This window comes from Globicephala melas, chromosome 10 (assembly GCF_963455315.2).
Source record: "Globicephala melas chromosome 10, mGloMel1.2, whole genome shotgun sequence".
Taxonomy (NCBI): Eukaryota; Metazoa; Chordata; class Mammalia; order Artiodactyla; family Delphinidae; genus Globicephala; species Globicephala melas.
In genome coordinates this window covers 46,892,064-46,916,509 of record NC_083323.1, presented here as the reverse complement: position 1 = coordinate 46,916,509, position 24,446 = coordinate 46,892,064, and the positions used below count along the sequence as shown (strand labels likewise).

The following is a 24,446-nucleotide window of genomic DNA, read 5'->3' as shown; positions in this document are numbered from 1 at the left end:
TTGCCAATGCCTCGTGCTTTTAAAACTGTGGCAAGAAGTAAGCCACAGAGTTGGCAGGAGAAAATGTTACAGCCTGAAAGGTGGGACGGATGAGAATCACCGGAGAAGGAGCAAGACTAGGGGGACGAGAAGAACAATAGGATGAGGGAATAAAGGGGGAAGAGAGAAAAATGAAGTCCGGGAGGTCGGAGGTCGGAAAGGAAATTGAAGGGAGATGGAGCTTCCTGATGCTGATGAGGCTTAAGAATTAGGAAAGATAAGAGTTATAGAAAGTGGGGTGAGATGGTTAGAAAGCCTCAAACAAGGAATCAGCGTTAGGAAGGGGCTTTTGAGGCATCGTATGATCCATCTGCCTGTCTTTATAACTGAAGCAAAGAAGAAAGGGAAAAAAAAAAAAAGGGAAGAGAGAATCCTTTGTTTCTCTATTGGCAAAACTGGGGGATTGGACCATGATCTATAAAGCCCTTTGCAAAGCTAACAATCTATGAATTTATAAGGCGTATATATTTATATATTTCAGGTTCCTTATTTGGTTAAGATACCTCACTGTGGTCTGCGTAACTTCCATGAAAGTCACTTTGTAGTGGGTGGCGTGAATGTGTTTGATTTTCTCAGGTCTCAAAAAGTCAGGATCATAATGCCCTTCAAAGTTTTAAGTAGCTTATACGGTATGATCATTTAAAAAAAAAAATTGACCAGCCCCCAGGTATGTTCTGGAACTAATACTTGAACTTTTGGGAAAGTAAGAATCTAGGCTAGAGCCAGGTCCTAGAACTTTCTGGCCTTCCTTTGGGTGACTCCTCTGTTTGCTCGTGGTTAAACTCTATGATATCCGTTTCCTTGGTGTCCAGGTTTTCCATTAAATACAGCACATCAGTAGAGACTCGAGAACCAGCCACAATGTTGATTCCACCGGTCTCTGAGGATGTTTCTGTGTCAAGTAAAGGAACTGGCTCAGGGCTCACGGGATCCAGACTTAGGCCTGCCAGGGAGGTGCGGCTGGACTCCACCAACCTCGGGAGGCTCCACCTTTCTGGGGACTTGTCACTCTCATGAGGGTCCTCCTCAGAGGCAAACTGGAGGAGGTTTCTCTCAGCTTTGGCTGGAACAGTCTGGAAACTGGGGTCCCTAGAAGGTGCCCCTTTCTCTGAGGGGAACGGGACTGACCCCACAGGGTCCTCCTGCTGCCCAGTCCTGCTCGGCTGAACCCCAGTGAAGTCAGAGCTCTGGATAGAGGCAGTGGAGTCGTGGTGGTCGTCCTCTGCCCTGGACACTGCCGCTTCGGCTGCTGTGACCAGTACCTCAGGGACCCGCGGCGGTTTGGTGGGGTAGCCCCTCACACTGGACGGTGGAGTCAGGCTGGCCTGTCGGAGGGTGGGCAGCTCTCCCAGGCTGGCGTGCAGCTTGGGGCTCCCCTCTGGGGTGCAGTGGTGCTTCCAGGTGGCTGAGGCATGGTGGGGACTTCTCGAGGGCACGTGCAGCAGGTCCCTGGCTGGGCTGAGGTCGCCCGGGGGTAAGAACGTGGAGCTGTCGCTGGCCTGTCTCCTGTAGCTTCTCCTCCTGGGGCTGGAGGTGCGTTCGTGGGTGCTCAGGAACCTCTTGACTCTTCCAATCATGGAGCGGCGATGGCCATGCTTCTCGTAATCCCACAGCCAGTCCTCGCCAGGCAGGTCGGACCCCGACAGCCTGAAACACACAAGGACAAAATGCAGGCAGAGCAGCTTCAGGGGCCTAACTTTGTGTTGGGGCCAGAGGCTCAAAGGTAAGGACTGAGTTCGGTATTTTCACATTACAGATTTTGAAAGGGAAGAGGGAGGGGGACTTTAACTGGAGATAATCTAGCAGAGGTTCTCAAACTTTTGGGTCACTGGACCCTTTTAAACTTCTAAAAAATTACTGAGTACCCTGGCGAGATTTGTTTATGTGGTTATAGCTATTGCTAGTTACTGTGTGAGAAATGATGACTGAGGAATATGAAAAAGCACAAGAATGTGCAAGCACTCATTCCATTAACTAAGTGATGACATCACTACCTAGCCTCTGGAAAATTCTACCGTACCCTCATAAAAGGACAAGAGTGAAAAAGGCAGATAAGTTTCATGTTATTATGAAAATAGTTTTGACCTTAAGGACTTGGGTCTTGGGGTCTTGGTTCTTGGGGATTTCCAGAGGTCCCCAGCCCATATTTTGAGAATCACTGATCTAGAGACTTAGATGTTAAAAAAAAAAAAAAAGATATAGTATGTGTTCTTTCTCCCTTGTTACAGGTGAACTAAAGTCATGTTTTCCCAGGACCCATATAACCCCCCAAAACAATGGATCACAGCTAAATTCAAGACAGTCCAAACAACAGCTAACATTTGCTGACTATGCACCTTCCATGTATTAATTCATTCAATTATCACAGTAATCGTGTATGTTAGTATCATTATTATTCACATTCTGCAGGTGAGGAAACTGAGGCCCTGAGAGATTCATTAAGGCTATGTAGCTAGTGAGGGCTAAACCCAGAAGTCTGATTCCAGAGCCTTTGTTCTTAATCTCTTCTATATAAAGTCTGCTACGTAGGTGTCAAGAGATGAGGTAGAGCCCGGGAGCAAAATAATGTGTAAAATACAGTCCTTGCCCAGAGGTCATTTGCTGACATTCCTGGTCCATGCTTTGCACTTCTGTACTTGTGGGAAAGAGTACATCCATGAAGGTGATGTGGACTCGCAATGCACTTGGGCTCCGCTGGTGACTAAGTCTGATGGATTTGTTGTTGCTAAGAATATCCTGCTGAATTTTTAACATTTGAGACATAAAACAAATAATCCTCCCATTTTTAATCTTCTCCTTCAAGGCTGAAATAAAAGGATAACTGAGAAAACAGTAAGGGATATTGGTTAGTAAGGCAGGCTCCTGCCTCAGATTCTGTGGTTATTTGTCTCACATCCCTGTGGATATACAGTCTTAACGAAGTTCCAAGAGAAAATGCTTAAAGCCCTGCCCGTGATCAGGCCAGCCTAGTCCAGTGTTCGCACTGACATCCATGGTGACAAGATGCTTTAACCAGGTGCATTTTATGGGACATAAAGGGAAAACTTGGAACAGCGTAATATTGGTGTAACCTGAAAGGGCAAAGTGAGCAGCCAAAGAAAACGTTGTTCCTCCATGTGTATGAATAAAAGATGGATGATTGAGATGATTAACTGGCTAAATGTCCTGGGATAGCATTCGATTACAACCTTGTGCTGTTATTCTAAAGCCTCGGCAGTGCCCTTGGCTACCAGATAGCCTTCTGGCCCACCTTCCACTGTTCACGGCTCGGATTCTGTTACATTGACTTGAGAAACGCAGACTCATGCTTCAGTAGCCTTGGTGACGCTGCTTGGTGCATTTCATTAGGTCAGATCTCCAGTCACACTTCAGGAACCCATTTCTTTACGGAGGACACCAGAGCAGTTGGTCACTAAGATTGCTGTGCCGGATGTGCTCTGGGAATCCGAGGTGGAGCTGGCAGTGTCTCTTTATAGGACAGGCTTCTGTCCTCCATTTGGGATCTTCACTTTTTATTTGGGATTTGCCTTCCTTAATTACTCTTTAAGCCACACAACCTTGTAAGAATGACAAAATCTTCTAGGAAAAAAATGTTTGTATTATGGTTACTTCAAAACATCGTGAACCCTAAGGAAAAAACTTTCTAACTATGCACTGATGTAGTGGATATGTACACTCAACTGAGGCAAAGGATTAAGGCCTTGGGTCACACACTGGAGAAAAACAAACCAGTTGCAGAGAGCAAACAGGCCAGTGCTCTTGCTGATGTTCTACTGATTCACCCACCGACGTCGGGCAGGACTGCCCATGAGGTCCTATTGCACCTTCCTGCCTCTGAGACTGTGGTGTGGACGCATGAGATTTATCCACATAGCCAGCTAAATGCATTGAGCATCTGCCATGAACACATTTGTTGCATTAAGTTCTGTATAACATAGTTTAGAAGGAGGAAGAAGGCGTATATAAATAGCTAAATTGGGGGCAAAGTAAGTTGTTGAGCTGGTCTTTGACACTGCAAAGGAAACAGATAAGCAGAGAAGGGACAGAATATTGCAGGTGGAAGAAGTGACTTGAGAAAATTAGCAGGGAACTTCAGGTGTTTGTGAGGAATGGGAAATACTTGGATTAGTGTACAGAATAGTGTCAGGCATAGAACTGGTAGCCTTGGACTGCGTCATGAAGAGTCTTATATACCAGGTAGAGGGATTAGGGCTTTCCCCCAGAGGCAGTGGGCAGCTGTGGGTTGTCTTTGCGAGCGGAGGGCATAACTAGAATTGTGTCATTTGGTAGTCGTGTCCAAGTGGGAAAAGCTACATGGAAAGCAACACTGTTGAATGTTCTCATCCAGAAATGCTTTGGATAAGAAACATGACTTGGGAACTTTCTTTCTTTCTTTTTTTTCAATAAATAAATAAATAAACATTTTTAAAGGGTTATTAAGAAATAAGGCAAATAAAATGAATATTGATAGGAATGAAGCAAAGAGGAAAATGAGAGGAGAAAAGGACTTCCCTGGCGGTCCCGTGGCCAAGACTCCACTGTTCCACTGCAGGGGGCATGGGCTCAATCCTTGGTCGGGATCCCGCATCCCACATCCCACATGACGTGTGGCACGGCAAAAAAACAAAACAAAACAAAAATCAGGGGGCTAGCAACCTGGGAGAAGGCGGACGTGAGTCCCAGAACCAGCTCTGGAGATTCTGCTTGGCCATGAAAGTTTTTAAAGGGGAAAAAGGGGAGGTAATCTTAATGACTTGGGAACTTTCCACACCATTAGTCAGAAAGACCCATTAGTGGGTCTTTGGAAGAACACTTTGTGGTCTGTGATCTGGGGGGGCAGTTTTCTGAATCTCATGCTGGAGTGATGAAGGAAGTCCTCCAGCTCTTCACGCTATCAAAGTGCAGAAGTGAAACTCCCCAGCGTGACAGACCTAATGACCTTTCTTCCAAATGTTTCTGTGATGGAGGTTTCATTGCCAACACACAAGACCCATCTCCTTTCTCTGGTTCCTAATATTACAGCAGAAACTGAGGTTTGAGGACAAAATGGTTTAAGGCTGAAAACATGCAGAATAGAATACATTAAAGATTATTTTTTTCCCAGTTGAAAGGATGTATCTTTTAGGTCCTTTGAGACTTTCTGCTCCTCCTTATTTGATTTTTATTTTATTTTATTATATTTTAAAGGGAACTTTATTATTTTTATTTATTTATTTTTGGCTGCATTGGGTCTTCATTGCTGCATGTGGGCTTCTCTAGTTGCAGCAAGCAGGGGCCACTCTTCGTTGTGGTGCGCGGGCTTCTCATTGCAGTGGCTTCTCTTGTTGTGGAGCACGGGCTCTAGGCGCGTGGGCTTTAGTAGTTGTGGCACGAGGGCTCAGTAGTTGTGGTGCACGGGCTTAGTTGCTCTGTGGCATGTGGGATCTTCCCGGGCCAGGGATTGAACCCGTGTCCTCTGCATTGGCAGGTGGGTTCTTAACCACTGTGCCACCAGGGAAGCCCCTTATTTGATTTTTAAAGACCTTTAGTATAGGATTAGTACAATCCTGAGGCCCAAATATAACACCACTTAAAATGCCCCAAAACAATTATAGCAGAAACATTGTATGATAGAATGTAATAACCCTCATTATATTGCTATATTTTAGAGAAGATCAGCTGAAAAACCTAGGTCTGATGTTCTGGAATTCACTCAGACTGAGATAGGCAGGTAATTAGAGACCGGAGGATGTGCATGGAAAGTGCCATGCAGCCATTAGTGTCCAGCAGGTGGAATTTGAGAATTGCCTCTGTGGTGAGGAGAATGATTTATTTCGGGGGCTTGCAGAGCCAGGTTTACTGCTGCCTAGGCTGACCCCAGCTGTATGACCTTCGGAGAGTCACTTAACCTCCCTGTGGCTTAGCATCATACTTGAGTACAACAATACTTACTTTACCTGCTTTGCAAGGGTGTTTGGAAGTTCAAAAGGAATAATATACATGGAAACGCTTTGAAAAGTAGACGATATAAAAAGGACTCTGTCAATGACTGGCACCCTTTCAGAGATGGTTTCCAAATCATCATCGACTACGCATGGTTAGAGGAAATAATAGTGTCTGTCCAAAAGTCACTCCCTTTTCTCCTTCAAGCGTGTCCTTTAAAAATGCTGCTACATCTCGAAGCTGCCACCTAACAATTAACATGTTGGAAGGGATGACAACAACAGTTGTTTATTGATGAGACTAGGGTACTGAGTAGGTGGAGGGGAAATATAGGATGGGAGGAAGCTGGGTTTTTTGAGAGAAAGAAGATAAGACCAGTCAGGTGGTGGCACAATATACATCATCAATGCAGAAAAAGTGAGAATGAGAAAGGTTGTGGCACGTATTGGGCTATTTGTGAAAGGGAGGAGAAGTGTACGTGGCCGGAGAGAGAATAGATTATGTTAAGCTCGGCGGGCTAGTTGGTTCTAGTTGAGTCTGGAAGGAGGCAGAGCATGCATTATTTCTACAGGTCAAATCGATGTCAGGATTGGGATGTGTTCTGATTTCAATCTCAAGTGTTAAAAAAAGACCCCCAATTTTCAAGATGCCTATTGAGCACCTACAAACGATCAACCACTCAGTCTCCCTTGCCAATGACTAATGTCTGAGGGCTCCAGCAGCTGTGATTTAATTAAGGCCTCTTGAAAAGATGCTTGGATGCTCAGGGGTGCAGAAGAATACTTGTCACCTCCTGTTACCATAACAAAGAGGCAGGACACAGGACTGTGGAAGATGGCTGTAATGTATTTTTTTCAAAGCAAGCTTTTTGCAAAGGAAACCCCTTCTCATTAGTGTGATCAAGTAACTATAGAGCTTCAAAGACTGAAGAATAAAACTAGATGATCCTTGTCTTTCCTTCTCTGTGGCCACTTTTAAAGTGGAATTTTGACAATTTAAATTCCAATGATAGGTCATTTTAACAGAACTGAAATGAGGAATTTAGGAAAATGATCCTTAATACGATGAATTCTACTTCTCACATCAGATTTATTGTTTTCAAATTGCTTGTGTACTCAAAGTCAGGCCGCTGCCTTGGAGGAAGCCAGTAATTGCCTGAAAATCCGTCGGGGCAGAGGCACATGTGCAGGAGCCTTTATTCATGGACAAAGCAAAATGTACTCTTCAAACCCATTAGAGGCACACACTGTAATTTTTAACCTTCTGCACTACGGAATCACCGTCAAAGCTGTAGCCAGGGATTTATAAAATGAGTAAATAACCCTCATGCTAAGCTGGGAGGGGCGGGCTGAGTGTTGTGAGAAAACTCCAGTGGACAGAACGTTGTATCCACCCAGCAACACTCCCCCCCGAGCCCCTTCCCCCAGCGCCCTGCCCCACTGGCTAGGAAAGAGTTTCAAGCTGTGGAGCATCAGTGGAGGTTGTTGAGGCCAGAGAGCTGGACACCACCTACCCGCTGCCTCTCTGTTGCCTCTCTGATAGTTTGGACCAAGGATTATGGCAAATCTGGTTAAAGAACAAGCATATCTAGCCTCACATTACCATTAGTCTCACCTGGCCTCCATTGGCTGTCACAAAAAGAAATTGTGGCCCAAAGTTAAAGTCCCCACCTTTCCGTACTCTTGTATCCTATGAGAGTTTTGTTAGAAAAGGAAAGTAAGCCATCTATAGCTCTCATACCACTTAGAAGGTGAAAACTAAGCACCAGTGGTGACCCCATGCCGGTAAATGAAAGAATCCCTGAGCAAGTTCTAAAATTATGAACTTAATGCACATTCATCTCCTTGGGAGTTTCCATCTCTCCTTTCCCTTCTGGTACATTAAGTGAAAATCAATGTTCCAAGAATACGTTTTTGTAGAAGTTAGTGATTCAGAATTTGAGATATTTTTGGCTGTTTATGGCACAAGCATGCAATAGTGTGTGTGTGTGTGTGTGTGTGTGTGTGTGTGTGTGTGTGTATATATATAATCAGACTATGTTTTTTCTTGTAAAGTTAAAATATTTGAATATAGTTGGCTAAGAAGGGATTACTGAATAAAACATCCATCTAGAAATATATTTAACCACACTTTAATAAAGTCTTTGCTTGCTTCAAAATGTATTTTGATATATTTGAAGTATTATATCACTAAGAATACTTCTGACTCTACTGTAAAATCCTAAATGCTTTGTGCACATTAAATACATATACGTTTCACTGCAAAAAAAGTACTGTATTATTTCTACATATTCTTAGGACCTTGGGAATGAAGATAGATACGTAAAAGTCATTATTTCTGGGTATGTGGTTGTAGTTTCACAGAACCAAATAAATCTTAACTTCCTCAACTCCTAACCAGGAGGAACTCTTACAAAAATTTGAATATTACTCCTCTTTGTTAAGTGGATCCTTAATTCACATACCCATTCCTTAAGATCACTACCAACGTGAGGAAATTTTGACATATTTGAACCATGGCAGAAAGGCCAATAATACAACAGTGTTTTATGAACTGGACTGCAGTCAGCAGTTTAGGTTGCCAGGCTGAGAGCCTGCCTTTAGATTAGCAGGGCAGAGTGAGCACAGTCCCACGAAGACACCCCTCACGACACACTCAAGTGATCTATTTCATAAGCAGCTGCAGACTCTCTCCTCCAGAATTTCGAATCCTTTAGCTGTTATGGATGGATATTTCGTTAGGGTTTTTCCTATGCCTTTAAGGAATTATTGCTGTTTGGATTTCCAAGACAGGATTTAAAGGGAGTTATGAGACTTCAGGTCTTTAATTTCCATGTGTTCCATTCCTCGGAGCCTTAAAAATCTGTGCTAATGGATAATTCCAAGTATTTAAAAAATAATAAGAATTTTGGAGAGAACTCATGATATTATAATGTGAAGACAAGCATTCTACCTCAAGCTAGCTGTGGTAGGCTGGGCCGGGACCTCATTTAAAAAAAAATTTATTTTCAGCAATGTTGGCTTGCATTTGAGCATTCTAGGTTTGTTTTGGTTAAGTGAGGTTTATCAAGCATAAGTGTCCACTGTTTCCCAAAGAAGACCTTTTTCATTTTAGGGCTTGTGCATGTTTTCCTGATAGGCAACTTCTGGACAACCCTTCTTCTGGCTGCTTATGAGTGTTTTCTTAATCTTGGTTACTAGTGTCTCCATGGTTAAGCTAATGAAAAGATTCCTTAATTAAAATAGCAGATCAGAAAGCATTCTATATTATGACAAAGAACAAACTAAAGAGCTTCAACTGAAATTATCTCAGGTGTGGTAATGGGAACAGAGTTCAAATAGGAAAGATTCCTTTTCATTGTTCAGTTAATTCATAGGATGGTTTATTAAATGGAGATTAGTAGTTTATTACAATAATTAACATGGTTTATTAAATGCTTAAGACGAGTATATCTATGAAAGCATTTCTATTCTGGGTGCTCAGTTCAGATTTTCAACTGGCCTTTTTTCATTCAAAGTGGTCATTCTGAAACTGATTTTGTCTAATTGAGTGCTTTTTATTTATTTATTTTGGCCACACCATGTGGCACGTGGGATCTTAGTTTCCCCATCAGGGATTGAACCCATGCCAGCTGAAGTGGAAGGACGAAGTCCTAACCACTGGACCGCCAGGGAATTCCCTGAAGTTGATTTTTAACGTGCCACATACAAAGATTGGGAGATGGAACTTCAGCATTGGTTTGGTGTTAGAAATGATAAAATGCTGTTTTAAAACAGAAGCTTTTGGTCTTAGATTCAACAGAGAAAGATGGGCTTTGTTAGTTATAACTTCCTTCGGATTAAGACATGATGATGCTTGGGTGTGGTGAGAACATTGGTTCCGCTTCACTAGCTGAACAGGCACCATCTCCCCATCGCCCTTTACAACATCCATCTTCAGCTCCCTCCCTCCAGCTCAGGCTCTGAGGCCTCCTCTCTCCCTGCCACCCCCGCCCCATGTCTTCTTTAGGCCCTTCTCTGTCAATTCCTCTGGCTCCTGTGTCTTCCCTCTCCTCCAGGAAGCTCCTTTCACTCTGCCTGTCCTTTTTTGTTCCTTTCTCAGAGCAACAAGAGTTATCAATTTATTTCTTTATTACATCTTGCTTCATCTTATAAAGGATTTGAGGTAGCTTATACAAATAAACACAATGCAATAATATATAAAGTTAGGCTAGGATGATAGAGCTAGAATAAGGAACACTAACAAGATGAGACCAAAAGAAACATGCCAAAAAATCTCACAGACTGACTAAAGGTGGTCTACAACTTGGGTTTTCAGCTTTCAGCAGCCAAAATGAAAAGACCCTCCTCAATTATAAAATTCACAGTCTGTAAGAGAAATAGTGTAAGAGTTACCCAGAAGAGGCAAAACTTTCTTTTTTCCCACAGATGTCTGAGATAAATTTTCCCCCGTAGGACCTCTGATAAAAGGGATGCTAAGTCATACAGTGGACAGAACTACAGTAAATACCACAGGGAGTCTTAATGGGTCTGTCCAGACAAGACCGGGGCATAACGGTAAAGTGAAATTCAGTAGAGATGGTTAAAGTAATTCCAAGGATTGGTGGTAGGGTGGGGAGGGCAGGTTCCTCTTCCCCTCTAAACATGCTTAAGGTGTTCCCATCCTAAAATGTTATAAAACAAATAAAAAATATGACATTACCCTCGACTGTGTCTCATTGGATACTGTCTGGTCTATCTCTTCCCCCCAGTCCAGACTTCTCAAAAAAATAGTACATGGATAGTTAATGAGTTAAGGAATTATTGTGACTTTTTGGTCTTTTTTTTTTTTTTAGGCATGAAAATGGTATTGTGCTTATATTTGCTTCACAATGGTTCAGTGGTGGGTACTGTAAAGGTGGGTGGGAAGATGGGTGACACCAGGTTGGCCATGACTTGATAGTTGGAAGTGGGTGATGGCTACGTGAGGTTCATTATAGTTTGTCCTCTACTTCTGTATATGTTTGAATTTTTCCATTATAAAATTATTTTGAAAACAGTTTTCGTTGGCAATCTTGATCTCCTTGCCTCCCAATTTAGCTTCTGCTCAGCACTCTCACTTAAGTCTCCAATGACCTTAAAATGCAAACTCCTATGGTGTTTTACAGACTTTATGTTGAAACTTCCACCCTCGGTCTCTATGACAGGGCATTCTCTGGGTTATTCTCCTGCACCTGTAGTGATCATTCCTGCTCTCTCTCAAGGACTCCTTTTCCTCTGACCACCCTTTAAGTGACAGTGTTCTACCCTTTGTATTTTGTCCTACTCACTTGACACAGTTCCTGGGTGCTCCCACCCACTCTTTCTTTTGCGGTACGTGGGCCTCTCACTGTCGTGGCCTCTCCCATTGCGGAGCACAGGCTCCAGACGCGCAGGCTCAGCGGCCATGGCTCACGGGCCCAGCCGCTCCGCGGCATGTGGGATCTTCCCGGACCGGGGCACGAACCCATGTCCCCTGCATCGGCAGGCGGACTCTCAACCACTGCGCCACCAGGGAAGCCCGCACCCACTCTTTAGGTTGTAACACACCCATTTACTGATAGCAGTCAAATGCATCCCCCTGCCTAGACTTTGTCTCTGTGCACCCTGCCCGCTGGCCACCTCCATGTGAATTGCCCACAGATGGCTCAAAGGCAACCCACGCAAAAGGAAGCTCATCATCTTTCCCTTTCAGCAGCTCCTCCTTGCTACTCCCTATCATCCTTGGTTCATTACCAACCACCCCATCATACTTCACTCCTTCTCCTTTCTCGAATCTGTCCCTTCTGCCATCTCCACTGTCCGCATCCCTGGAAGCGCCACCCTAGTCTGGCCCTTATCCTCTCCCGTCTAAACTATACTAAGGGCCTGCTCACTGGCTCTCTGGCTCTGGTCTTATCCCCAGGCATCCATCTTTTAGCCAGCTGCTAGGACAACCTGCCTAAAACACAAATGTGACCATGTCATTTAATAGTTTTGGAAAAAGGCTGAAACTCTTTACTCAGGCTATAAAGTCCCCCATAATCCCCCCTTTCCTCCCCCTCCAGATTCATTTCTTGGCTTTTCTGCTTGCATATCAAATTGTTACTCTAATAGAAGCACAGAGTAGAAAGACAGTTGCCAGGGGCTAGGAGGTTGGGGGAAATAGGGAGAAAATAGGTAAAAAGGTACAAACTTTCAGCTATAAGATGAATAGGGTTTGAGAAACTAATTAAAACATGGTGATTGTAGTTGATAACACTATTGCATAATTGGAATTTGCTAAAAGAGAACTTAAATGTTCTCACCAAAAAAAAAAAAAAAGATAAATATGTAAGGTGATGGATGTGTTAATTAACTAGATGGGGGAATCCTTTCACAATGTATACATATATCAAATCACCACAATGTGTACTTTAATTATCTTATAATTTTATATGTCAACTATACCTCAAAAAAGCTGAAAATTTTAAAAATTGTCACTTTGAATACACTATCATTCCTTTCTGTCTTTGCTCATATGGCCTGGAATGTACCTTCTGCTAAATCCCCTCACTCTTGTGTGCTAGCTCTAAATTCATTCTTTTTTTTTGCGGTACGCGGGCCTCTCACTGCTGTGGCCTCTCCCGTCGCGGAGCACAGGCTCCGGACGTGCAGGCTCAGCGGCCATGGCTCACAGGCCCAGCCGCTCCGCGGCATGCAGTATCTTCCTGGACCGGGGCAGGAACCCGTGTCCCCTGCATCGACAGGTGGACTCTCAACCACTGCGCCACCAGGGAAGCCCCTAAATTCATTCTTAAAGATGCACATTAGACTCCCCAACTCTAAGGGCCTTCTTTGATTCACCAGACCCTGTGAAGTGTACCTTCACTGTGTTCCCATAAGACTCTCAGCGTTTCTCTATTGCTGCATTTACCACATTGTATTGTGACTTGTCTCCTCATTATGTCTGTGAGCTTAAAAGGCGTGTTTTTTTGTTTGTTTGTTTTTGCCTGTCTGTAGCATCTGGCATAGAACCTACCATATACTAGGCCCTAAAAGAAAATATTGCCTGAATAAATGAATGAGTACGTTCCACATGTGAAGATACAAGGAAAAACGTGATAATTTAAATTTGCACTTGAGATAAAAATGAGAGGGGGGAATTACTTTATTTCAGTAATGTATATTTGGTAAATGTATAGAAAATAGGGCAATATTTTGGCCATGTTCCTGAATATAGAGAACAAAAGAATTGTCTCCAAGGAATTCCCTTTTTATATGGAAATGTGTGCTGAATGTGAAAGAATGTAGGAGGCAGCGTAATTTCTCAGGTTGCCCTTGGATAGTACTTTTGCTCAGTTATTGAAGGGCATTGCCTCGGTTTTGGAATTTCTGGGTCATGGGAATTGTGATTACAAACCTGAAACATTGATATGAAAAGATGAGGCAAATCTGATTTCTGAATTAAATATGCTGGGAACATATGTTCTAAATAGAATAAGAAAATAAAAAAACTCATCCAGGAAAGGATTTTTCATGTGCATCAAGCAGCAAACACTGAAATGTTTGCATCCATACCATGTTGACACCTAGTCTTCACCCTAATGCAAAGAACTCATTGGCTCAGTCATCGTCAACCACCTGTGCTACAGTAATCCTTACTTCTACCTTCCCTTTTCCCTGAGCCTCTTTCAGATTGTTTACTTGGTATTGATGTCGTATTTGAGTGAACAATTCAATGCTTAGGGAATTAGCTTTTAAGATTTTAGAGGACATCTATTGTTTCTGCCAGCCCAGAAAACCATTCACCCTTCTCCTGGTAATAGCACCGTCATATTTCTTAAGGTATCATTTACTCCGTATGGCTGGTTGGGGCTGACCACACTCCTTGGTCCAAAGATGGATGCACGAACCAACCTTAGCTAATCAAAATATTGTGTTAGTTTGAGTTGGTTTTCTGTCATAGGCAACCAGAAACATCTTGTCTAATAGCACAATCATTGAAAGAATCGACACTGATGGATCAGAGGGCATTCCTGTGAATGCTGGCTTCCAAAAGCCTGAATTCCTGCAGTGACCTTTCCTGGACTGTGAGGCTCCCCTTTAGGGTCCTCATGCAGAAAGTCAAGATCAAGTGAACTTTTGCCTAGTTGTTTCTTTGATCAATTGGTTCTAGCAGAGTCCAGTTAAACGTCTCAGAAAAGCCTCCCCTAATAGACCCTGGCCTTTGCCTGTGCCTGGTCCATCCTGCTAGTAAATAGGCCATCTTAACTACAGGATTCTCTCTGACAACTGGTAACTTTTTGCTCCATTCTTTTTTTTTTTTTAAAGTAGGTGATGAGTCTTTATTTATTTTTAAAAATCATAGACCTGTTTATTTTCACTAACATTTTGTGACTCTAGAACTAGAACATTTACTTCTTTTTTTAAAATTTATTTATTTTGGCTGCGTTGGGTCTTCATTGCAGTGCGCGGGCTTTTCATTGCAGTGGCTTCTCTTGTTGCAGAGTACGGGCTCTAGGCGTGCAGGCTTCAGTAGTTGTGGCACGCAGGCTCAGGAGTTGTGGCTCGCGGGCTCTAGAGCTCAGGCTCAGTAGTTGTGGCACACGGGCTTAGTTGCTCCGCGACATGTGGGATCTTTCCGGACCAGGGCTAGAACCCGTGTCCCCTACATTAGCAGGAGGATTCTTAACCACTGTGCCACCAGGAAAATCCCTTCTTTCTTTTTAAATAATTTTTATTTTTTAGGCCGTGCCGTGCGCATGTGAGATCCTGGTTCCCTGACCGGGGATCAAACCCGTGCCCCCTGCATTGGAAACGTGGAGTCTCAACCACTGGCCCACCCGGAAAGTCCCTTTTGCTCCATTCTTAAACACCCTACCTCCTGGTTTCCTCTCAAGCATTTTATTTTCTTTCCCAAATTTCCAAGGTTAGTTTAATATGAAAAATAGCTTAGATTTGTTTAATCTTTCTGTGCCTCAGTTTGACATCCACAAATAAGAAATCTATACTAGTTGATAATAATGCTCTACATTTATATCTAGAGTGTTTTTATGCTTACCATCTAGTTTAATCTTCCCAGTAATCATTTGGGTTATATATTTTCTCCAAGGTCTTGTAAATTCCTAATGCATGTTTCTGTGTTTAGAAATAGGAGAAATATGTATTTTAATTCTTTCTAAAGAACATGGACACTTGCAAAGGAATGTAAAATTATGATGATTAGGATGAATATGTAGATCAAGATAAAAATCTTGAGGACCAAAATAAATTATCATTTTAACCATCATGCAAAAACAATTCAATGGACATTAGAAATGGAGAACAAGTGGTACTTGCAGTCCAAATAGAGTCATTACGATGATTCCCCGGCCCTATCAATGGTGCTGGTCTCTTTTCTTTTACAAGGCAGATCTTCAGATACTTTGCATTAATTAATGATGGGAGTGGAGGGGAAGTTTAAAGCTTACTCAGTGATCTAAAAACAAACTCACAGAAAAACCTCTCCTATTAATTTTCAAAATTGAGAGGGTTGCCAGATATCCATGAAACTGCCACTGCAGAATATATTGGGTTGGTCAAAAAGTTCCTTTGGTTTTTAAGTAAAAATAAAAGACACATTTTTTATTTTCACCAAGATCTTTATTGGACAACGTATTCACCCTTTTATTCCGCTACCTTCTGCCATTTTTCACATAACTTCATAATTCCATCTTCCCCAAACTTTTTATCTTTTTGAGCATAGAACTGTTCCAGGTGCCTTTTACAGTCTTCCAGGGTATTGAAATTTTTTCCATTAAGAGAATTTTGTAAAGACCGAAATAAATGGAAATCCGAAGGTGCAAAGTCTGGTGAATACGGTGGATGAATCAGAACTTCCCAGCCCAGCTGTAACAGTTTTTGCCTGGTCATCAAAGAAACATGCGGTCTTGCATTATCCTGATGGAAGATTATGCGTTTTCTGTTGACTAATTCCTGATGCTTTTTGTCGAGTGCCACTTTCAGTTGGTCTAATTGGGAGCAGTACTTGTTGGAATTAATCATTTGGTTTTCCGGAAGGAGCTCATAATAGAGGGCTCCCTCCCAATCCCACTATATACACAGCGTCACCTTCTTGGGATGAAGACCGGCCTTTGGTGTGGTTGTTGGTGGTTCATTTCACCTGCCCCACGATGTCTTCTGTTCCACATTATTGTACAGTATCCATTTTTCATCGCCCGTCACAATTTGTTTTAAAAATGGAACATTTTCATTACATTTAAGTAGAGAATCACACACGGAAATACGGTCAAGAGGTTTTTTTCGCTTAACTTATGTGGGACCCAAACATCAAAGCGATTAACAACCAAGCTGGTGCAAATGATTTTCAACACTTGATTTGGATAATTTGAGTATGTGGGCTATCTCCCGCGTGGTATAACATCGATTCCTCTCAGTTAGTGTCTCGATTTGATTGCTATCAACTTCAACTGGTTTACCCGACTGTGGAGCATCGTCCAGCGAGAAATCTCCAGCACGAAACTTCGCAAACCACTTTTGACACGTTTGATCAGTCACAGCACCTTCTCCATACACTGCACAAATCTTTTTTTGCGTTTCAGTTACGTTTTTGCCTTTCTTGAAATAATAAAGCATAATATGCCGAAAATGCTGCTTTTTTCCTTCCATCTTCAATATTAAAATGGCTATACAAAATTTCACCAATTTCGGTAAGTATTTTTTAAATGCACACTGATATGACAGCTGTCACAATACAACCTAACAAAATTGTTTTGAATGAGGACTAAAGACAACTAAGCGCTACTAGAGCCATCTTACGGAAAAAACCGAACGAATGTTTTTGCCAACCCAATATTACAAAAGGCTGAGAACGTTTTTGCCAACCCAATATTACAAAAGGCTGAGACGTGCACAGCAGGAAATTACTGTTTATGGAGACTGAGCAGTCTGCTGGGGTAGGGATGAGTACCTTGGTCTGGAGGAGGTCCTGGACAGGAGGGCCCAGGCTTAGCAGGCATCTAGAAGCCGAAGTAAGGAGTAGGCAACCTTCACCAAGCTGTGCTTTGAGGGCAGCAAGGTGAGCGTCCCGGCTCCTGCATCATCTCATTATTTGCCACAATTCCTGAGATTCCACTTTCAGTCATCTTTTTCTTTGGGTCTTGAAGAGGTTTCAGCCTCAGAGGTTATTTTGGAGGAGCACCCCAAACCATTATTTTTGAGGATTAGGAGACATTGAGCTAAAAATAAAGCCTTATAGGGATAGGATTGAAGCTAGATATTCTCATACTAGTATTAAAAACAAGACAACAGGCCCAAAGTAGAGTCACTTATGCTAAGCCCCATGTCACCAAACAGAGACATGGTTTCGGTTCTTCCAGAAGTGGAATCTTAAACCAATCAATCAGGATTTGCCTGATCAGCACTGCTTAGGTAGTCTGCCTTCTAGACCCCTGCCATCTCCTATAGGAAAGTGACCTTGTAATAACCAACCCACTTTTTTGCCTGGTGTAACAGCCTTTTTCCTGCCCACTTCTGCCTAGACAAGTCTTTCGCTTGTATGGCCCCTTGAAGCTCCTTTCTGTTTGCTAGATTGGATGCTGCCCAATTCATGAATTGTTGAATAAAGCAGTAAGATCTTTAAAATTTACTCAGTTGAATTTTGATTTTTAACAGTAGAGAAAGAGGAGGGCTGAACTGTATTGGGGGAAGAGAAAGAAGGTCACAGGTGGCAACTTTAGACACGATCTCACTTCACAAATCTGCTTAGAACTGACCTCAGGGAAGAACGAACCATAGTTTTGCCAAAAAGTTATAAGAGAAACTCCGTAGAAGTTTTTCTTTTTTCTGTAATTTTTTGGAGGGGCTCTTTTTACTTTTCTAAATTTGTCCATACTCTTCTCTTTAAGTTACTTGGAAACTGTAGCATCTGCCTTCAGCAAATATACTTAAACTTCCCCCACATTCACACATTTCTCCAAAATCAGATACATTATCAGATTTAATAAAATTATTCAAGAACTGCATGATTTACTGCAGGCCTCAGCCCCTTTATTTAAAGCTCATAGTACATAGGGACAGATTGTTATGTTAAAACAACTGAACAGACACTGGCTTGTATACTAAACAAGTCAGTTTGATCAAAATATAATCTTAGAGAACACTTTTGATAAAATTTATCTTAAGGCTTGCTTGTTTCAGAATAGTCTAACACAGTGCCTACACATGGTATATACTCAACAAATACTTGTTAAGATGCATTTCATTATGATAGTTATAATTAAATAATAAACAACTGTATAATTAAAATATAATTAAAATAGTATAATTAAAATAGTAAACTACTATTAAATTATATAAATTAAATTAAACTATAAATTAATTAAATTAAACTATATAAATTAAAATAGTAAACTACTCTTCAAGTTGGAAGGAAAGACAGAGGATAGTTTCACAGCTACTGGAAAATTTGCTGTGGTATAAAAGCAAGGTACAATGCAAATTACCTCAAAACACACATACACACACACCATATTTAAATCAGAAACTACAGTCTCTTTAATTTCTCACTCTCTTGGACATATTAATTATGTCTGAAAATTTGAAAAGGCTACCACTGTAAGATATTAATAATTGAGAGTTCTTATGAAAGTAGCTTCAGGACCACATCACAAAAAGATCAGAACAGTGACTTCTCTTCTAAATATTGATGATTTTTAAAAATGCGCTTACCCCATTTCAACTGTTGACCCCAGAAATGAGGGTATGCAGTAGTCAGCAGCTGCCAGTGTATACGGTGGTCGAGCAGCAGAATCGTCCCAGTAAATGTCCTTCTTCATTTTGGGTAAGCTCATGTGCATTTCATCCACGGCTAAAAGGGAGACCTAAAATCATCATTACAGTGTTAGAATAATTCATATGTGAATTGTATTTATAAAGAAAGAATAAGTTTAGTGGGTGCTGGGGTTTGGAATGGGATAGAACACAGTGTGAATGAGTGAATATACAAATGTCTCTAGTTCATATTTGCTTCAACCAGTGCTGCTACAGAGAGTTATACATGTCGTTCACTGCATAAGAGCACTTGGCAATGGGGATAAGTGGAGCCATAAAACTGCCCAGACTAGGTTCATCAAGCCGCATACCCCAGAGTGGAGTGCATCTTATCTGGAGACAGGAGAGACACCTTTTTCTTCTTTGCTCAATGTTTTCTAATTGTCTAGTGGCTCTCCTGACAGCAACCACATAATCCCAGATATTGCAGGAAGCTGAAGATTTCAATATCCCATTTCATTGATTCCATAAACATATTTATACTTGATATCATTTCTTATGTGCCCTGAATTTTTGTTTGTTTGTTTAGAAAAATATATCAACAAGCCTATACTGTTTAGGGTTATAGTGGTCTTCTCCTTTTGACTTTGATAAACTGATGCATGAATAAATTATTAATCCTCTGGAAATCTAATTTTTACAAAGAGTGAGTGGTGTAGGCATTACACTTCCTCCTCAACAGGCTGACAATGTGATTGTTAGAGGTCAATACAGAGGTCGTGACCTGCCAGTTGACCTGTGAGCTGGACGAGAGTACTCGGAGGCTCCTCTCCCCTGTCCTTGGAATGTACATTCTGCCCACTGTTCCCACAGTGGGAGCTGTTTCAAGGACACAACCTTGAGAGAGTAATGTGCTGTTGAGACCATCTGGACTGAATACATGACTGAACCCCAGTAAGGCCTCTATATCAAATTTTAGGATTCTGGCAGGTAGATGTGGAGGTCTACTCGTCTTGTATCCACTGAAGACAAGCCTCTTAATTAAGTTCCTAGCTTGTTAAACCTGCCATCTACCAATCTGCCATCTACCAATCTGGAGCGGTCTGCCTTGCCCTGTGTGTACTGGGGCCAGTTTGTGAACCAACAGCAAAATGTTTTAACTTGTGTAAGAACTGAGTAAGGGCTTGAAACAGATGAGCAAGTTGAAGCCCTTTTCTCAGCCTGTAGTTCTCAGGGAAGAGAATGGGTTGAGGAGTCTTGCCTAAAAGCAAAATTCTCTCATGCTGCGTCTTCATGAAAAATCTCTCTGAAATAATGCTTCAGGGTAAAGGCTCTGGGGTCCATTTGGCGTGATTGAGGGAGATTTGAGACACAGGCTGGTGTGACCCATGTTTCCAGTGTCCAGCTGCTGGACATCTGACTGCAGGAACCTACACGATGTGAGTTGGGAACTGTGTGGCTGCCACTTTATGTCATTGTTAATTTTTTTAGGTGGCAATAGGAAACAGATTAAAGAATGAATTAAAATATTGGTCTGTACTGAGATGGAAGTGGCTATGTAAAGTTAGTAAAGAAACCTACAAAGAAAACTGGCTTGAAATTGTATTTAAAAGGGACTAAATTGGGCTTCCCTGGTGGCGCAGTTGGTGAGAGTCCGCCTGCCAATGCAGGGGACATGGGTTCATGCCCCGGTCCGGGAAGATCCCACATGCCACGGAGCGGCTGTGCCCGTGAGCCATGGCCGCTGAGCCTGCGTGTCCGGAGCCTGTGCTCCGCAATGGGAGAGGCCACAACAGTGAGAGGCCCACGTACTGCAAAAAAAAAAAAAAAAAAAGGGACTAAATTTTACTGGAACTGAGATCCAGGACCCGTGACCTCGAAACAACATACTGAATAGCCAAACCTCTTTTGTTTGTGGCTAAAGCACTCAAGTTCAGGGGCCGGCATTCAGAGTCTGTTTAGATGATTAATGTTTGTAAAGGAAAGAAAAACTCCTCTAACCTGCAGATTTCTGTCAATGCACCAGTTAGTTTCAAAGTCATCATCATCTTCTCCAAAAGGGTTGATAAGTTGCTCAGCTACCTGCAATTGAGAACATAGAATAAGTCCACTGTGATGCTGTGAAGACTAAGAGTGAAGGTTGAAGAGGATTCCTGTTTCACTGTCTGCTTTCTTGGGTCACCTTTCATAATAGGAAGCCTAGAGCGGAGTGGGTTGTTCTGCAGATGCAGATATTTATCAGCCAGTGAGAATGGACTCAGACCGTGAGTCACGCACCTGCAGAGTCTGCTCTCCAAAGACTCTGTCTATTCAGCTGGTGACAATGCAGGCCCCAACTAGGAGAAGCCATGGGCTGTTTAGGAGCCAAATGACTGATTCTCAGGTACAAATCAGCCAGCAGATATCAAAAAAGCATTGTGATAGGCACTGTGCTAGGCACTTTGAGGGGTACGTAGCCTGTGCTCTGAAAGAATTTACAAAGGGCCAGGTGATGAGATAAAATGTAAATGTGGGCAAGGTTAAACAGCAAAGAAAGACTTCACAAAATAATACAAGGAGATTTCATAATTATTGGACATAACTGCTAAATGAATGAGTCACAGAGCTAGTAAGTCATAAAGCTGGAATTTTTCTTACTTAGTTTTACCTTAAAGGATTTATGGCTATCTAGTAAGTTACTTTGAAGTTAAGTAACTTCTTATCATATATCTTCTAACAGTTGGTAAGTATTAGATGTTCTTACCATGTTCCTGAACTGAATACCTTTCTTGATGAGAGATTTATATGCCAAATATGTCTCACCTGTTAGTCTCTATTTTCATTAATTCCCTTTGATTTTTATTACCTGGACGCGCGTGCGCATGTGTGTGTGTGTGTGTGTGTGTGTGTGTGGTTTTACATTGGGCCTAGATGTAAAAAACTTACAAGTGTATAAAACAAAGGCACCATTGATTAGTTGAGTTCCTAGATTCTGAGACTATTTGGTAGAAAATCTACCTACTTTTTTTTAGGATTTAAGTCTAACCACTACATCAAAATCACCTGGAGAGCTTTTAAAGAAAATTGATGCCTGGGTCCACACCCCACCACCCCCCGAGATTCTGATTTAATGGGTGTGAGGTTGAGCCCAGGCATCATTATTGAGTAGAGCTCCCAGGAGTTTTTGATGTGTGGCCATTGTTGACAACCACTGACTTAGAGAAGGACATCCCTTTGTTCTAAGGGACAGCCTGTGGCAGGGCCCATGCCCCTGGATCAGTCACAGCAATATCCATTGTCAGAGTCCTTCATTGCAAGTTCCAAGGGGCTGTCTACCTTTCTTGTCTGGGGTTTTCCTTAAATTAAATGGGCCACTGGATGGGTCCTGAAAATATTTTCATTACATCCAGAATTTCACTTTTATGGGATCCATCCTGCATATAGTATTAGAGTCTACATTTAACTACAAAAATGATATCCATGTTTCTGAATTGACTATGTCACAAAAGTGTCCTTTACTCACTTGGAGGCTCCATTTCCAGCCAACAACTGAGTAATACACCATTCATAAGATTAAGATGGGTTTTCACACTTTGAAAAGATTTATAAATATTAGAATTGTCAAGACATAACTGTTTAGAAACTGAGATCCAGTCCACTGGGTGGGAAAACTCCCTTCTCTTAGGGTTACCTGTCTCTTAATAGGGCTAAGATTGTCTTTTCATATTTTGCCTTCAAAATATTTTATAAAGGAAAAGACTGTTAATATTTTAGAGAGCACTTCAGAAGGCAGGAACTGCTGGCTCTTCCTTCCAGGCTGGCCAAACATCTCATGTGGACACAAAGTGAAAAATAAAAAGCTCAGCACAACTCAGGGGAAAGGACAATAGAAGACCAGAGTGATTGAGTGTTTGGGCCAATTGTGGTGAGTTTGTGTTTATAGAAGTAGAGTCTACTTTTTTCTCTAATGGGAGATGAGAGCTGTTAGTTTCTATTACTCTTTCTCTGTCTTAAATGAGTAAAAATAATTGAGTCACTGTCATCTGGTTAAAACTGTTTTTGCCATTTGTAAAGGAAATACCTTTACTCTTTGGAGGATAACTTGAAGTGCCAGCATATTTATTTTTCCTGGTTAAAATTCAAACCAATGAAAGTAAAGGCATCTGCAGAGAAAATGCTTCCACAACCTGGAAGGCCTCGACGATGCACTGTGGCAGTTTGGAAGGTCAAACATTTGAAATTCTATTTTATTAAAATTATCTTCAAACTGTCTTTAGATTTCAGTTAACTTAATGAAGCCATTGTCTTTGATCTTTTTCTGTCACATACAAAAGAGATGGAAGAATCAGGCCTCTGACACTTCTACATACATCTGGGGTTGGGGGAAGATGGTAGTGGGAACAAATAAAATTCTACACTGATGATTGGACTAGTTGTTTTCTGCTCTGACCTGTTTTTAATTTCCTGGCAAACCAAATATTGTCATTAATCCTGGCGTTTCTGGTTTTGATTCCGATGAATTCCTTTGAATCTCAGTTCTGGTTTTGAAAATGGAATGCATTTAATGTCGTGGCACAGCTAGTGGGATTTCAGGGGATAGAAGCTAACTATCTACAGAGCTTAGCAGAACCAAGATAATAATATAATACTAATGCTTAAGTCTGAGATACAAGGCTTCTTATTTACTCTCTTTTACTCTGCTTAGTTGCTTGTTGTGGTATAAAGTATCAATGCAGGTACACTCATTACTTTAATTACATTATTGTAATCCTAATGCGAGCACACAAAGACTTAAAACAATCAGTGGCCATAAAAGAGTAGCGTCTGCATAAATGAGCTGCTTCAGACCCCTACAGTACAGTACTCACCACATCCCTGCCACTTTAATGCCCGGTTGAAAAGTAATAACATCTCCGAGCTATTAAGTGTTAAATCTACCTTTGACTCACTCATGAATGAGTGATTCAGTAAGGGATCAGTGTGCAGAGTCTGGAACATGACAGAGATTACAGAGCAGGTCTCAGGCACTAAGACTGTTGGCTACCTTGAGCCATCCTGCATAGAAGAAGAATTGTAGGAGAGTAAAGATCGGAATGTAAAGATCTAAGTCATGCCCTGAGTAGCCTTTGGTGGGATCCAAAAACTGGCGTCCAATCAGGCACGCAAAGAAGAAGGTGTAGACAGCTAGCGTGACAACCTGAAACAGAGAGAAACCCGAGTGAGAGCACAGCGCTGGCTGCCCGAGAGAGACAGCATGCCAAAGTGGGCAAGTAGAAAGAAAAATCACATGTCAAGGATTTGATACCTGGGTGTAGACCAGCGGAATCCCAACCCAGTCATAACCAAATAAGAGGCTGCACCAGGAGCGAAACCGGTTCATTTCCTAAGCCAGAAACAAATTAAACACGATTTACTAAGGTGATGGATGTGGTAATAAATATTTACTGGGATTCAGAATATGGCCATGACTTTTAGGAATACACCTGTAAAATGATGAGAGAGACTTTGAAAGGCTAGAAACTGGTTCTGAAATCCACTCCAAAAGGAAAATTTTGAAAATGACAAGCTATCAACATAATTCAACAATGTGCAAAAGGGATTAAGTATAGTTGGACATTTAAAAAAAGATTAAGATAAATCAGGACTATATAGAAATATCCCCTACTCTGTTGAATTCATAATTTCCAACATATATATTGGCCCCAAGTGGTGGTAGGAAGGCAGTGGTTAATATTTTAAATAAATCATTTCTAAATT

The 24,446-nt window shown here is 41.8% G+C and overlaps 1 protein-coding gene across 1 annotated transcript; it reads right to left on the bottom strand.

Annotated features, from left to right (window-relative positions):
• Window positions 1-755: 755 nt before the first annotated feature.
• LOC115858464 (bestrophin-3) lies at window positions 756-24,069 on the bottom strand. The gene is made up of 5 exons (XM_030866304.2): window positions 23,995-24,069; window positions 23,734-23,886; window positions 20,712-20,792; window positions 18,669-18,820; window positions 756-1,686 (listed from the first exon to the last, which is right to left on the bottom strand). The coding sequence occupies exons 1-5, from the start codon at window positions 24,067-24,069 to the stop codon at window positions 756-758; spliced, it is 1,392 nt and encodes a 463-aa protein (XP_030722164.2).
• Between the last annotated feature and the right edge of the window lie 377 nt (window positions 24,070-24,446).